The sequence below is a fragment of the Pleurodeles waltl genome, chromosome 4_2 (assembly GCF_031143425.1).
Source record: "Pleurodeles waltl isolate 20211129_DDA chromosome 4_2, aPleWal1.hap1.20221129, whole genome shotgun sequence".
NCBI lineage: Eukaryota > Metazoa > Chordata > Amphibia > Caudata > Salamandridae > Pleurodeles > Pleurodeles waltl.
In genome coordinates this window covers 381,940,760-381,956,391 of record NC_090443.1, presented here as the reverse complement: position 1 = coordinate 381,956,391, position 15,632 = coordinate 381,940,760, and the positions used below count along the sequence as shown (strand labels likewise).

The following is a 15,632-nucleotide window of genomic DNA, read 5'->3' as shown; positions in this document are numbered from 1 at the left end:
CCATGTATCCAAAACAAAGAATACAAGTCAAAATGGTGATGAAACTCCTAGGCATAATGTCCTCATGCATAGCCATTGTCCCAAACGCAAGGTTACACATGCTGCCCTTACAACAGTGCCTAGCATCACAATGGTCACAGGCACAGGGTCAACTTCTTGATCTAGTGTTGATAGACCACCAAACATACACCTCGCTTCAATGGTGGAACAATATAAATTTAAACCAAGGGCGGCCTTTCCAAGACCCAGTGCCACAATATGTAATAACCACAGATGCCTCCATGATAGGGTGGGGAGCACACCTCAATCAGCACAGCATCCAAGGACAATGGGACACTCAGCAAAAACAGCTTCACATAAATCACTTAGAACTACTGGCAGTATTTCTAGCGCTGAAAGCATTTCAACCCATAATAAGCCACAAACACATTCTTGTCAAAACAGACAACATGACAACGATGTATTACCTAAACAAACAGGGAGGGACACACTCAACACAGTTGTGACTCCTGGCACAGAGAATATGGCATTGGGCGATTCACAGCCACATTCGCCTAATAGCACAATTTATTCCAGGGATTCAGAATCCGTTAGCAGACAATCTCTCTCGGGATCACCAACAGATCCACAAATGGGAGATTCACCCCCAAATACTGAACAATTACTTCCAAAGTTGGGGAACACCACAAATAGATCTATTTGCAGCAAAAGAAAATGCAAAATGCCGAAACTTCGCATCCAGGTACCCACAAGATCAGTCTCAGGGCAATGCGTTATGGATGAGTTGGTCAGGGATATTTGCATACGCTTTTCCCCCTCTCCCACTCCTTCCTTATCTGATAAACAAGTTGAGTCAAAACAAACTCAAACTCATACTAATAGCGCCAACTTGGGCAAGACAACCTTGGTATAAAACACTACTAGACCTCTCAGTAGTGCCTCATGGCAAATTACCAAACAGACCAGATCCATTAACTCAACACAAACAACAAATCAGACACCCAAATCCAGCATCGCTGAATCTAGCAATTTGGCTCCTGAAGTCCTAGAGTTCGGACACTTAGAACTTACACAGGAATGTATGGAAGTCATAAAACAAGCTAGGAAACCTACCACTAGACATTGCTATGCAAATAAGTGGAAAAGATTTGTTTATTACTGCCATAATAATCAAATTCAACCCTTACACGCATCTGCCAAAGACATCGTAAGATACTTACTACATTTGCAAAAGTCAAAGCTAGCTTTTTCTTCCATTAAGATACATCTTACCGCAATTTCAGCTTACCTGCAAATTACTCACTCAACTTCATTATTTAGGATACCAGTCATAAAAGCGTTTATGGAAGGCCTAAAGAGAATTATACTACCAAGAACACCACCAGTTCCTTCATGGAACCTCAACATTGTCTTAACACGACTCATGGGTCCACCTTTTGAGCCCATGCACTCTTGTGAAATGCAATACTTAACATGGAAAGTTGCATTTCTAATTGCCATCACATCTCTAAGAAGAGTAAGTGAGATTCAAGGATTTACCATACAAGAACCATTTATTCAAATACACAAGCATAAAGTAGTTCTACGGACAAATCCTAAATTTTTACCAAAAGTCATATCACCGTTCCACTTGAATCAAACAGTAGAATTACCACTTTTCTTCCCACAGCCAGATTCTGTAGCTGAAAGAGCACTACATATATTAGACATCAAAAGAGCGTTAATGTACTACATTGACAGAACAAAACAAATTCGGAAAACAAAACAATTATTTGTTGCTTTCCAAAAACCTCATGCAGGAAATCCGATTTCCAAACAAGGCATTGCTAGATGGATAGTTAAATGCATTCAAACTTGCTATCTCAAAGCAAAAAGAGAACTGCCTATTACACCAAAGGCACACTCGACTAGAAAGAAAGGTGCTACCATGGCCTTTCTAGGAAATATTCCTATGACTGAAATATGTAAGGCAGCCACATGGTCTACGCCTCATACGTTTACCAAACACTACTGTGTGGATGTGTTAACAGCACAACAAGCCACAGTAGGCCAAGCAGTATTACGAACTTTGTTTCAAACAACTTCCACTCCTACAGGCTGAACCACTGCTTTTGGGGAGATAACTGCTTACTAGTCTATGCACAGCATGTGTATCTGCAGCTACACATGCCATCGAACGGAAAATTTCACTTACCCAGTGTACATCTGTTTGTGGCATGAGTCGCTGCAGATTCACATGCGCCCACCCGCCTCCCCGGGAGCCTGTAGCCGTTTCGAAGTTGATCTTGAACATTTGCAAATTTGTAAATATAACACTTTAAACTACATTATGTACATACATATTCACTCCATTGCATGGGCACTATTACTATAATACACAACTCCTACCTCACCCTCTGCGGGGAAAACAATCTAAGATGGAGTCGACGCCCATGCGCAATGGAGCCGAAAGGGGAGGAGTCCCTCGATCTCGTGACTCGAAATGACTTCTTCGAAGAAAAACAACTTGTAACACTCCGAGCCCAACACTCAAAACCATAGAAATTCAGCAGTTAGAGTTATCTCAAGTACCCATAACTTGTGCCCTAAGGAAAGTATAACACAAATCCCCACCATGCACACTTTTCTCATCCATAATTTCACAGCAAATGTTGCAGTGATATCAGTGATGTCATAGAAGATGTCATCAGTGATGTAATTAGCAGTAGATGGCAGGGGTGCGATTTATAGTTACCTTAGGCCACTATTGAAGCGTTGGCAGACAGTCAGATCTCATCATGAGATCTGTCGGATCAGCAGAGGGTTCACGTCTGTGTATATCTATATTTCTTTTTCTTCTAATATCGCCAAACCTACTGAACGGATTTACACCACAACACAAAAAGAGCTCTTCCTGGACCACGAGCTAGCTTTCTGCCAAATTCAGTGTAATTCCATTCAGCGGTTTGGGCTGTTGTCGAGTTCAAAATCCCTAAGGGAAATTGCATGGGGAAAACATGTTTGGGACCCCCTTTTTGCCTCAGGCCCCTCTCCTCACAGATCACCCTAAAACTTTCCCCGATGCAGCTGAACTGACCCAGGACACAGCTTTTGAAAATTTGGTGAAGATTTGTCAGATTGCGCCAAAGTTATTTGCAAAACAAAAAGCGCTTCGTCTATGGGAACTAGGTCCTAACTCTAATTACCTACTGGTGACCGCCAGTAGGGAATTTATATCTCCAAAAGAAAGCAAAGGAAAATGGGAACTTCTATAATTTTATGTACCTTAGAGCTAGACATCAGACCTTCCTGCAATTGTTTTCTGAAAACAAACACTCCAGTTGAGAGAGGCAAATCCTTAAGTAACTGAAGGTTTGAAAAGAAGTCATGTCGCCAGAGAACGGATGTTTCATATTTCCACTTGGTGATTGTTAATTTGCGAATGCAAGCGATTTTTATTTTATCTTTATTTTTTTTGTATTTTCAATAAACTCATGCATTTTATTAAAACAGCAAAGCCCAGACTACAAATGTAATTGCTGTATGAACCTTGCAGCAGATGTAATCACAAGAGGTACAGACATAATAACCAAAACTCTTCCCCATTATCGTATCAGGCAGCATCAAAACCATGCATGTATGGCATTAAAGACTGCCAGAGATGGAAGTGCTATCAGATTGCCCATCAATCTTTTCTACAGAGTGCATTACCCCACACCCTGAATTGGACTATTAGACAACCGAGCAATTAGCACCACTTAATTGAAGAGAATTGCTTGGCTGAAACTATCCAGTCTTGTACTCCAAAGTGGTTTCAGCCCATTATGACACATACAGGCAAAATATACAATTTTAAGTGGAATCTGGGCATTCACTAGGCACCAGTGAAGATTTAGCAAAAATGACTAAACAAAGTCCCTTTTTTAGCATTAAAAATAATCACCCTCTCTAGAGCATTTTACACTCTCCAGAGTTAATATGCTGTAGTGCAACATATAGGGCATTGATAAAGTCTACTCTGATTTTGCTGATGCCAAAAATCACATGATTGTTCACCTGATAGATAAATAGCACAGTCCATCTCAGTAGCATGGGTTTGGAAAAACTGTTGTAAACTGACAGTCTTACCTGGGAGTAGATGCTGCAGCACAGGATCCAGCACGCACACACTTGATTTGTAGGGATCAGCATTCAGTGAACATGGAAGTCGAATAGAGTCCGTCCTCTTGAACAAATGATCCAAGTGTCGCAGTTATGGCAATTTAGGTTTAGCCAACACGCCCACTGCAGCAGATTACTTAAACATGAGCTCTAAAAGCATAGCATCGGGTTAACATCAGGAGTGTGAAAGTATTTTAAGTAGCGCTTGATGTAGGTTTCTAACAGCTCCTTGAATTCCAGTGAGGTTATTGTTGCCATAATCCAGGTCCCACGCTAGAGCTGTTGATGTCTCATACCACCCACTATCCCCACCCTTATTTAGGTTTCTGGGATTTTTCCCATTAGGACGTAAAAATCAGGTTTGAGTACTATTTGTTAGCGTGGTAAGGGATCTACGTCTAAGGACAGGGTGCACTACAGAAACACATGACTATTTATTCTCGGAAAACAGAATGATTAGGCTTGGTGATAATCATATCGTGAATCCCTTTAGCAAAGATCTAGGTCCTTGTACTTAAATGAGCATTGAGTTCTACTTCTGTTAGTGACCTCTGTGTATGACAGTAAGTAAAATGTTCCTTTTGTTGTTGCCTTCCGATTCTCCCAAAGTCTCCTCGTGCATGAGTTATATTTTGTAACCTGATTGATTGCTTTAATTGTATACACATACATTCAGACCTACATACATACAACTACTGTTGAGCCAGATGCGTGCAATTTGTTTTTCTTCAAAGAAGTCAAAGTCACAAGACCAATTGTGACCCTACCTTTGGTCCACAGTGTACTAGCACGCTGGCTCTACCTCAGATTGTTTTACTTCACCATTGGGTTTAGACATTTGCAAACATGGCCCAGAATATGTGACTTACATTCTTTTTTGCCATTATCTGTGCTTTTAAGACTTCCATATGTGTGGCCTGATGACGAATAGGAACTTGGTTAGCCCTACCTTGATGTTGAGGATGGTGAAGATGCCACCCATTAGACAGATTACCTAGCGGAGTAGTGAGGAAGAGCACCACATAAATAATGAGTGATGCACAGTCGTTCTGCTGTATAGTGTTTTTTATCGTTCCTTCTGAACTTCAATGTTCAATTATAAATTGTGGCCCCAAAACATTGGGTGTAAACGACCTATTTCAAAACAATGTTACGTTTTAAGAATGCTTGGTTGGTGGATCTTGGGATTCCATTTCATTCCCTCTGTTGTATTTTTCTTAGCGTGAGAGTTTCACACTCCGTTCTAATTTTGTTGTGGTTGTTAAATGTAAACATATTCCATACCACTGGTTGCAGTGAACCATCGTCATTTTTCACTCGGTGATGTAGAAGATGGGTATTTACAAAACATGCATCTAACTCTCCGTATTCTTTCGAGACTGGTATCGTTACACACTCGAGATTAACATCTGGCACTTGAAAAGAGTGTAAAGCAAGAGGACCCCAAAACTGGTAAACTAGTTATTCATTTCCCAGCATGGTGTCTTCTCCTGATCCACATACCATTGACGGGATCTTTTAAATTAAGTTTCTTTTAGTTAAAGTTGTCCTGCATAGTTACCTTAATAAAATGTACAAACACTGAATATGTCTGCCACTTTTTGGGAACTTCACAAAATATATTTTAAAAAGATAACTAATATTGCGTTTCAGTAGTTGTCCAGTTTTAAAACTACAACTGTGCATTTATTTTTCTACAAGCCCCTATGTTAAGAAGGAAAAATTAAACCAAGAAAATAACACTAAGCAAGAAAAATGAACGATGTCACTTTAAGGCTTGCAGGCTTTTTGTAAGTTCTACAATTCAGTGCTTTGGGCTGACAGTCTTGGTTCCTTGTTTCTTTCAAGAGTAACACGCTCCGTTCCCTGTGCAAACCCCTGGATTCCTTTGCTAGGGCATTTGAGTTGCTTATGGATTTAATAATGAAGAAAAGTCATTTTTCCTTCTCCAATGTTCATAACCACTGGATGGAAAAGCAAGTTCTTCTCCATATAAGAGTTTGCAGGAAAACCAGGAGATTGGGTGATTGAGAAGGCAAAATAATACAATACTGTTATTTAGCTAGATTTTGCGATTTTGCAGAGTGGCATGGCCATCTGACTGTCAGTACTTGGGTCAGAATTAAGAAGGCGGTCCGCAGAAAAAGGGTGGACAGACCTCTACATAAAAGTGTGAGCATGTTACTTGAGTGGGTCCTTTCCTGTATCTTGTAATGGCTGCTAAATTAACCTATTAAAGGAGTGTTATAGTTCTGACCAGGTAATGCATTTTTTTCAATGTCTATTCTTAGGTCTGTCTTTTGCAAAAGATGAGCGGGCTTTTTAGAAATTGTACCGCTTTTCTCTTTACATGCAGCTTTTAACATGGGACTTGCTTGCCCTGTTTTGATATGCAACGTTGGTGGCATTGAAAGGTACCTAATACCTCTCTGTACGCAAGACAGGGAAATTAGGGTATTCCTTACTGTGGATTCGCCCAGTTTTGGTAGAACATTTGCCAGAAGAGAAATGGGGGAAGGGGCTTTCTGTTCTGCTCTGTGAAATAGATCTCCGTTGCAGTTGGGTCCAGATAACCACACACAGTCTTGGATCTTTGATTTTTTTTTTGCTGTTATCGAACTGTGCCGTTTCCCACAGACTATAAATGTCATGTAGAACCATACAGTTGTACATTTGAGGTCGGCTGTGTAAAATTTGCTTTGAAATGCTCAATAACTTTGAGGTAGATCACAGTAATCTGCTGATCTCTCCCCAAGAGCCAGTGCCACAGCGCTTGGGCTTCTGTGGAGTGGGTCCTATGTCTCATTCTTGTTTATAGGGATAGTTCATGGTTTTGATGTTGACAAAGGTGAGGAAAATGTGTGGATTAGATGAACCACCCTAAGCTATAGCAAGTCAGTAAGATAAGTCCTTGCCTGGACTCTTGGGATATTTGGGGGAGGTGGGAGTGTAACGTGCTTTTCAGCCTTTTGTGGAAGTTTCCATTCACAGTCAGCAGTGATGGATTTGTTTTGGAAAAAGCTCTTTCTGAAGTAGTTATTCTCTGAATATCACTAAGTTGAGGGATTTGAGGACTGCTAGTTCTGAAGTCCATTTCCACTTCTCAGTCGCCATTTCACTAATTCATGACACGTCCTTGAAGAGGAATCCTGTGCAGCCATGCATAAGAAACTATAAAATACAGGATGCCATTGATCTTCGAAGGGATGAACTATCTTGCACTGTTGGTTGAGGAATAGAGTGAAATTGTAACCGCTTCTTCAAAGAAAACATTTTTTGTGCATGGAATAGTTTCATTAATTCTGCCCAACGCTCCTCCTGGGTATTTTGAGTTGGTCTAGGAGGGATGTTGAATTGTTGTGGTTCATCCTGAGCCATAGATGAGGCCTTGGGAGATTGTTTGGATATCTGAGTGATTTCTGGTTGACATTTGCGTAGTTGTTCAAGTATGGATAGATAAAAAGTAATTAGGCTGAGATGGACTACTTTCACTGCGAGCCACTTGTAGAGGGCTCACAAAGCTGAAAGATAATACTTAGTATTGGCTAAACCTCTACTATGTTTTTAGGAATTACATTTGTAAAATATCCCATTTGAAGCTCTATGCAGCACATCTGTGACAGTCAAAACTTTCAGTCTTTCTGTATCTGAGGAAAAATTGGAAATGTGCCAATTGAAACTTTCTTCATTTGCTGTTTGAGATCAAGGACCTAGTTATCTCTTGTTGTGATTAAACTGGATTGTTCAAAAGCGGAGGGGTAAAGTACATCATTGCTTCCAAATTTCTCAACTGTTTGTTTCCGAGTCCATCTTCCTTTCTCCGGTGATGCTTCCTTATAACGATGGGATGCTAAGCATGTTCTCGTATTGGCATTCAATAGACTAAATCAATACATAATGTCCCATTTTCTACATGCAAGAGAGAAGACAATGAGTTGGTCACGCTAAGGTGCTTCTTTAATCTTCTGTTCAAGGGTTTTTTCAAGAACAGATATACATATGGGCATACCCACATTAGAACAAACATATACCTAGTAAATAAATAGCACTAGATTGTGCTGGTTTATGTTGCCATATTGAACATGTGTGGTTAGGCACATAGGTGAAACGCTGCGCACATGTTTGTCCACCTGAGGTTTGAGGAAGCGTTAGAGAGGGAAAGAACTGGTGGAGAAATACGTAATCTCATGTGTTCCAACAGCCACTAAGGATAGAGGTTAGCTAGCTTTGGGAGTCGAGGCAATAAACCTACTGTAAAATGATTTAGGAGGGCAAATAGTTACCGATGAGGAGAAGTGGAAAACACGTTAGTCATTCTATGGTACCTATGTCACTGAATAAAATCAACATCACTCTGCTGGATTAGATATTGTATACATTTTAACACTTACGGGGTGAGAGTGACCAGTATGCATAGAATAAAGATAAAAGCTGAAACTTAATTCAGGGATAAGTTGTGACAAAATAGTTGTAGGCAAAAAAGAGGCACTTGCCAAAGATTTGAACCTTAGTCAAGAACGGGCGCATCCCACGCATAGTGGCATACCTGTATAATTATTTGTTGAACTTTTGGCCCACTTGAGAGACATGTGTGAAAAGGTGCTGGCATCTGGCCTGATAAAGCTGGAGAGGGAAATCTAAACTGTGGAGTAAAAATGGGTTACAAAATCAAACTACCCATTCTTTTAAACACTAGAAAACCTTAAATATGTTAAGTGAAATGAAAGATGCTTCTTTAACTGAATTGTTCATTCTAGACTAGCTGAAATGTTTCAGAGGTGCTTGCTTCAGAAAGGGTAAACATGAACTGCGACTAACAGCCACTACAGTGCAGTGAGAGCCTCTGCAGCAGCCGGGCTGCATTAAAGTGATATTCTCTTTGCTCGGGGGCCGTCAACGCATTGGTTTCATTTGTTTGGTTTTTCTATTTTTAGAGTGGGTGCTAAGGGTTTAGAAACAAAATTAGCACAGTAGGGTGTGGAAATGGGTGTTCGATCAAAGCTGTCTTTTTGTAATAATGCTAATTCTAAATTTATTTCGAAATGAGATTACATTTTGTTAGGATTCTGAGATCGTGCAGATAGTAGAAGACCTGTATTGATCATAAATGTTACTAAAATCAGATGATTCCCCCGTTTCCCATTTCTAAATGTTTCAGCGGTAGAGAGACCAGCAAGCTTGTGGACTATGGCAATATGTATTACATGATTACATGTAAATAACTTTTCCCTAGTGCATTTTTTATTTGTTGCTTTTATATTCCATTGTATCAACAATATAGTGGTTTTTCTAGTCTTTTCTGCCTACTGTTGATACCTGATGCCATGTTTTGCACTTCCAATCCGTTCTGATGCTTCCACTTTTTTTTTAACAGGCTTTGGAAGAGAAAATGGGCAAGTGGTTGTAGAGTATTACTCCCAGCTGAAGACTGTTTGTGTGGAGATGGGCGATGTAGAGTCTGTTTTCTAAGCACCTCTTTTGAGTATTCAAGTTGCCATCCAATCTCAAGATGCCATCAATGCACCTACGAAAGCACTTACTTTGTACATTGCCAACATCCTAGCCCTATTAAATGTGATGGTTTCTCTGTAAATTGTACTTTGCAACATTTTTCTTGTTTGTATTTATGAATTAGCATCTTGCAAGCATATCACTGAAAGCTTCTAAGGTGGGTGAGGCCTATGCGAGTCCTGGTTCTGGAAAGTGCTCTGCGGAGTGAGGGCTGCAGCTGTCCTCGCAGATCTCAGTGGATATTCAGACCTAAAAATGAGGCGGTTGTGGGGTGTCAATGGATCTGGTGTTGAGGAGCTCAAGGCATGCTTGCTGCCTGGTTATGGGTAATTCTCATTGTGGTTCCAAGGCTTGAGTTAAACAGGCTGAAGGTGGTAGGATGGAAGTGACAGCAGCTTCAGCCTGTGAAAGCATCTAAATCATCAGCTCTTTCCCAATCGTCCACAGTTTAGGATTACTTTGCCAGCAAGCCCCTCTACAAATCCTTTCTCCCTTAAAAACCTCTCCATAACACTCCCCTGATTTCGTGGCTGTAAACAAAAGGCTGGCTGTTGACAGCTCCTAATTCATAAAAACTATTTGAAACATCAGAGGGTGAAGCACACAGAAGCACTATGTCAGGATGAGCAGGTGTATTATCTACAACTGCCCTCACAACCTCGTAGTATGAATCTAATTTTGTACACTTCCATCAGATAGGCAGACAAGTTTGCTCCTGCGTAACCTAACAGAGGATATCAGATACAGACATAAACCACTGTACTCTATTTTGAACACATTTTGCACAGGCCTCTGCTGCTCTCCAAATGTGGTTCTGTTTTGCTCCCTATTTAAGCCTTGATATTTTATTGTCCTGTAATTGCTTTCTATAAAAACTCTGAGACATTGAAGCGCTTTACAGGGAGTAGCTTGCACTTCCGATTTCTGGGTTAGTCCAGTAAAATTATTGGTGATTACATTTGTTCTTGTGTTTTTTAGGGAATGCATGCCATGTATTCCATGCATGTATTCAGTGTCTTTGTGGAAAGTTAAAATGAATTCATTGTGGCTTAATGCAGGTGTTTGGTAAGATGAATAGAAGGCTAAAGACTCTCTGTTATAGGGTTTCAGAGCAAAGAGAGGATGCGATCTTTGGGATGAAGTTTAGGCCGTTTGCAGGCAGTTAATGCAAAGAGGCATTCAAAAAATTCAGTAGGGCAAGGAGATGAAGAGTAGCACATACTGTGGACGGTAGGTAAGGTGAGAGTCGGCTGATTGTAGGGAAGCAGAGGGAACATTTACTAGAAAGAAGTCAATTTTAATGCAGTCTTTGAAAACTCTCCTCCACTATGTTGCTATAAGATTGGATGCAATCTTATGGTCTGGAAATAATTAGATTATTTGTTTGTGAGAGAGTACTTCTATTATCTGCTTTTATTTGATAGAGACTTCTAGTTGCAGATTCCTTACCTTTGAATTTCCCACAGGCGTCGGACTTGATTAGTCACTTTTTGACTGGCTTGTTTCGACTTTTGTTGATAATTTTTTGAGTTTTCTACTCCTAGTGTATCAAGCATGTCATCCAGAAAGACCGACTTCAAGCCCTGTGGATCCTGTCATCGGGCGATGTCCCTGACGGATCCATACCTCATGTGTCTTTGGTGCCTGCAGTGCAATCGCAACTCTAACTCATGCTCAGAGTGTCGGGCCGTGCATCCGAAGGCTTTGAGGGAGCGGTCCCGAAAGATGATGGCCTGGCGCTCAACTCCACGCAAGTCACGATCTCAGTCGATAGGAAGGTTTTGGGAACGGTCATTTAGTCCTCAATCGTTGTCATCCCACTCCAAGGCCTCAGGGTGATTGGTAAAATCAAGTCATAAGACATAGTCCAAGAAGTTGAAGCTTTCTTTGACTTCTCCTCGTCCGTCGGCCAACAAGATGAGGGAGCATTGACGTTCTAGGCCTCTCTCTGCTGAGCCTGAGCTGCTTCCACAGGGGTTATGCACTGGTGGCTTGATCTTTGGGACAAAGGGACCCCCAAGGATCCAGTCCTGGATCTGGACTGGCGTTTGTCTTTCCACCCTCACTTTCCACGACGCCGGTACTGGTGCCGTTTGTGCCTGCTGGCAACGCCATCCCCATGGTGGTCCCTGACTAATACGGAGCTGGATGAGCGTCGTTATGATGGCAACTCCGACTCTGGCAGGAGCCTTGCCTCCTAGATCTGATCTGGAATCTTTTTATTGTGGGTTAGGCCTCAAGCATGAATGGAAGTAGGTTCGGTGGACCTTTTAGAATGCCAGTCCCCTGAAACAATGGACTGGCGTAAAGACTTGCCTGAGGCCAGTGGAATGGATACTTCTCCAGATACTGACATGCTTTCTCCCCCCTACTGTGGCTACGAAGAAGGAAGCTTATTCTGTGGTGGCGAGAAGAGGGCATGAGGTCCTGGAACTTCAGCTCTCTTCAGTGGGCGTCTAGACTAGTGGTTCCCAAACTTTGACTTATGTGGACCCCCACTTTATCATTCCTGGAACCTGGGGACCCCCACTGAGTCATTACTGAAAGCTGGGGACCTAATCGGTTATTATTTTATTTTCAAAGCAGTCACGCAGCCCCCCCCCCCCGTGGAGGCTTCGTGGACACCCAGGGGTCTCCGGACCACAGGTTGGAAACCACTGGTCTAGACTTATTTCTTGGGAGGGGTGCTACAACTGGGAGCTTCCACCTCAGAACCTCTGCTCCGGTTTATTGAAGCCCTCAGGACATCCTACTGGGTACCTGGTCCAAACCAGCACATGGGCTCCTGTGAGCAGGACAATTGTCCACCGCTATCACCCTGCACTGTAGGACCCAGATTTCTTGACACAACACCCCACCCCTGAGAGCTTGCTGGTCTGAGCCTCTACCTCCCAGGGCACATTCCCTTCCACTCCCCTGGATAGGGAATCCAAAAGCTTGGACTCACTTGGGAAGAAAATGATTTATTCCACCAGCCTTACATTGTGGTCCATGAGCACTGCATGTCTTTTGGACTGTTATTTCCACACTCTGAAGGACACAGTTGCTCAACTGCTGCCATAGGTCTTAGAGGAGGCCCAGGCTGTACTCTCTCAAGCTGTTGCCGATGGGAGAGATGCAGTGAAGTTCTCAATCCATTGCAGACTGGACTCGACCAACTCGCTGGGCAGAGCGGTTTCATCAGCTGTTGCCCTGCGGCACTATGTCTGGCTGAGGACGTCTGGCTTTTCAGTGGTTGTCCAAGCTTCCTTGATTGGAATGCCCTTTGATGGCACACCTCTCTTTGTTGACGGGGCAGGCTCTGGATTCGAGCGCTTCAAGGATTCCTGCGATATGGCTAGGTCCTTGGGTTTCACGGCAGCCCCCATTCACCCCAGTCTGCCTTTTGCCCCTTGTTGTGGCTACGGAACCGGGTCTCCAACCGCTTCCATTCACAGCCAGCCACTGTGCCGCACATGCTGGCCAGCCTCTGCGTGGCCGAGGTTGTGGGATCCACCAACCTCTTGGATCAGGCGGCCAACGGTCTGACAGTCTGCCGCCCGCCCCCTTGCAGGAGCCTCTACATCTTCCTCAATTCATAACATCGGACAGGTGAATTTTGCAGATAGTCCGTTGGGCCTGCTACCTCCCCTTCAAGACTACCCCTCCATCCATGCCACCATCGTACGATAGGATGGCTGAGAATCACTGGGTGACTGGCGAGGAAGTAACCGTTCTCTTGGACAAGGGAGCCATAGAGGGTTCCTGTGCCAGAAATATATATATATTTTTTTTAATTTTTTTTTTTTATTCCTGCTACTTTCTGGTCCCCAAAAATAAGGACCTCCACCATGTCCTAGACCTTCAGACCCTCAATCTCTTCCTCAAGAAGAAGTTCAAGATGCTCACCTTGGCTCAGGCTCTGTCTGCCTTGGACCCAGGAAACTGGATGGTAGCGTTTGACATGCAGGACGCTTATTTTCATATCCCATTTGGCCTTACCAGTGCCCCTCAGGTGTTCACTAAGGTCATGGTGGTGCTTGCAGCCCATCAGTGGATATCAGGGGTTTCAGTCTTCCACTACCTCGTCGACTGGCTGTTGAAGGCAGGCTTGCCCCAGGCTGGCGTCTCCCACCTCCAGACTACGGCAGACCTACTGTGTTCACTGAGGTTCACTATAAATGCGCCAAAGTCACATCTGGCTTTCACAATCTCCCTTTCATCTGAGCTGTCCTGGACACAGTGCAGTTTCGGGCTTATCTTCCTGAGTCATTATGATACTGAGGCTATGATACTGATGTTTTAGCCTCTCTCCTGGATTTCGGTGAGAATGACCTTGAGTCTGCTGTGCCTCATGGCCTCCTGCATCCTGCTTGTGACACATGCCAGATGGCATTTTTGGGCTCTGTAGTGAAACGTGAATTTCCAGTGGGGACAACATCCAGGTTATTTCTCCAACAAGGTCCAGATCTCGGAGGAAACTGCGAAAGATCTGCAGTGGTGGTTAACAAATCGGAATAGAGGCAGATTCCGCTCCCTAGCCCAACTAGATCTGACAGTAGTGACAGACGCATCACTCCTGGGATTGGGTGGCCATCTGAGAGGGGTGAAAATCAGAGGCATGTGGTCTCCGGCGGAATCTGGACTCCACATCAACCTGTTGGAACGCCGTGCAATCCGGCTAGCATTGAAAGCATTTCTTCCCTCTATCAAGGGAAAGCTGGTACAGGTGTTAACGGACAACCCTACTGCCATGTGGTACTGCAACAAGCAGGACATGGTGGGGTTGCGGACCCTTTCTGAAGAGTCTCTGCGCCTCTGGACATGGCTGGAACAGCAGGGCATGTCCCTGGTGGTTCCACATCTGGTAGGATCTCTGAACGTCAGAGGAGACAAACTCAGCCAAAATGCCTAGAGGATCACGAATGGCATTACCATCCGGAGGTGGCGCAAGGTCTCTTTTAGCAGTGGGGAGAGCCGTGGTTAGATCTGTTTGCCTCTGCAGAGAACTTGCAATGTCAGCAGTTTCGCACATTGGAGATTGCAAGGCAGCAATCGGTCCAAGGTGCTTTTCATCTCAAGTGGAACTGAGGCCTCCTGTATGCCTTTCCGCCCATACCACTTCTGCCCAGAGTTCTCAAGAAGATCAGGAACGACCAGCCCCAAGTAACCCTTGTGGCTACAGACTGGGCAAGGAGAGTCTGGTATCCTGAGCTGCCGAGCATGTCCATCGATCCTCCGATCAGATTACCTATTCAGGAGGATCTTCTGTTGCAGCAGCAAGGGAGGGTTCTGCACCTGAATTCTGTCCACTCTCCACCTTTTTGCGTGGAGATTGAGTAGCAACAGTTGACAGCTTTTGACCTTTTTCCCGAAGTCTGTAACGTAATCTTGGCAGCCATGCATCCCTCTGCAAAAACGGTACACGCCTACTGAAAGAAATTTGTGGCATGGTGCACAGACAAGTCTGTTAACCTCCTTTCTGCCCCTCTCTCTGAGGTCCTGTTATTTATCCTTTCCTAGGCCAAGCAGGGCTCTGCTATGGGCACTCTTGAAGTTTTTGTCTGCTATTTCAGCTTTTTTGAGGTTGCCTGATGAACCTTCTTTGTTTAAGTCCCCTAGTGTACAGGTCTTACACATCTCTTTCCTCCATCCTCATTTATTATGCCCCAATGGGATCTGAATTTGGTTTTGACATTTCTGATGTGTGCTTCTTTTGAGCCTCCCCACAGTTGTCCTCTCAGGCTTCTTTGATAACAACCTTCCTTGTGGCCATTACATCTGCCCGCAGAGTGAGTGAGCTGCAGGCTGCCCTATCTATCTATGTATCATGACAAAGTGGTGATTCACACTAGGGCCTCCTTTTTGCTAAAAGGATACGTCCTTTCATGTAGGTCAGTTCATCACCTTGCCTACTATTTACGCACCCCCACATCCTTCTAAAAAAAGAGGAGAGACTCCACCGTCTGGACCCAAAAAGAGCATTAGTGTTCTACTTTGAT

General features: G+C 43.4%; 1 protein-coding gene across 2 annotated transcripts in view; it reads left to right on the top strand.

The window, feature by feature from the left end:
• ALDH9A1 (aldehyde dehydrogenase 9 family member A1) overlaps positions 1–9,733 on the top strand; it is a 121,829-nt gene extending 112,096 nt beyond the window's left edge. For both annotated transcript variants that reach the window (XM_069231502.1, XM_069231503.1), the window contains exon 12: positions 9,515–9,733. In XM_069231502.1, coding sequence (XP_069087603.1) covers positions 9,515–9,609 — 95 coding nt within the window. In that variant the 3' untranslated portion in view covers positions 9,610–9,733. The remainder of the gene's footprint in view (positions 1–9,514) is intronic.
• Positions 9,734–15,632: the final 5,899 nt, after the last annotated feature.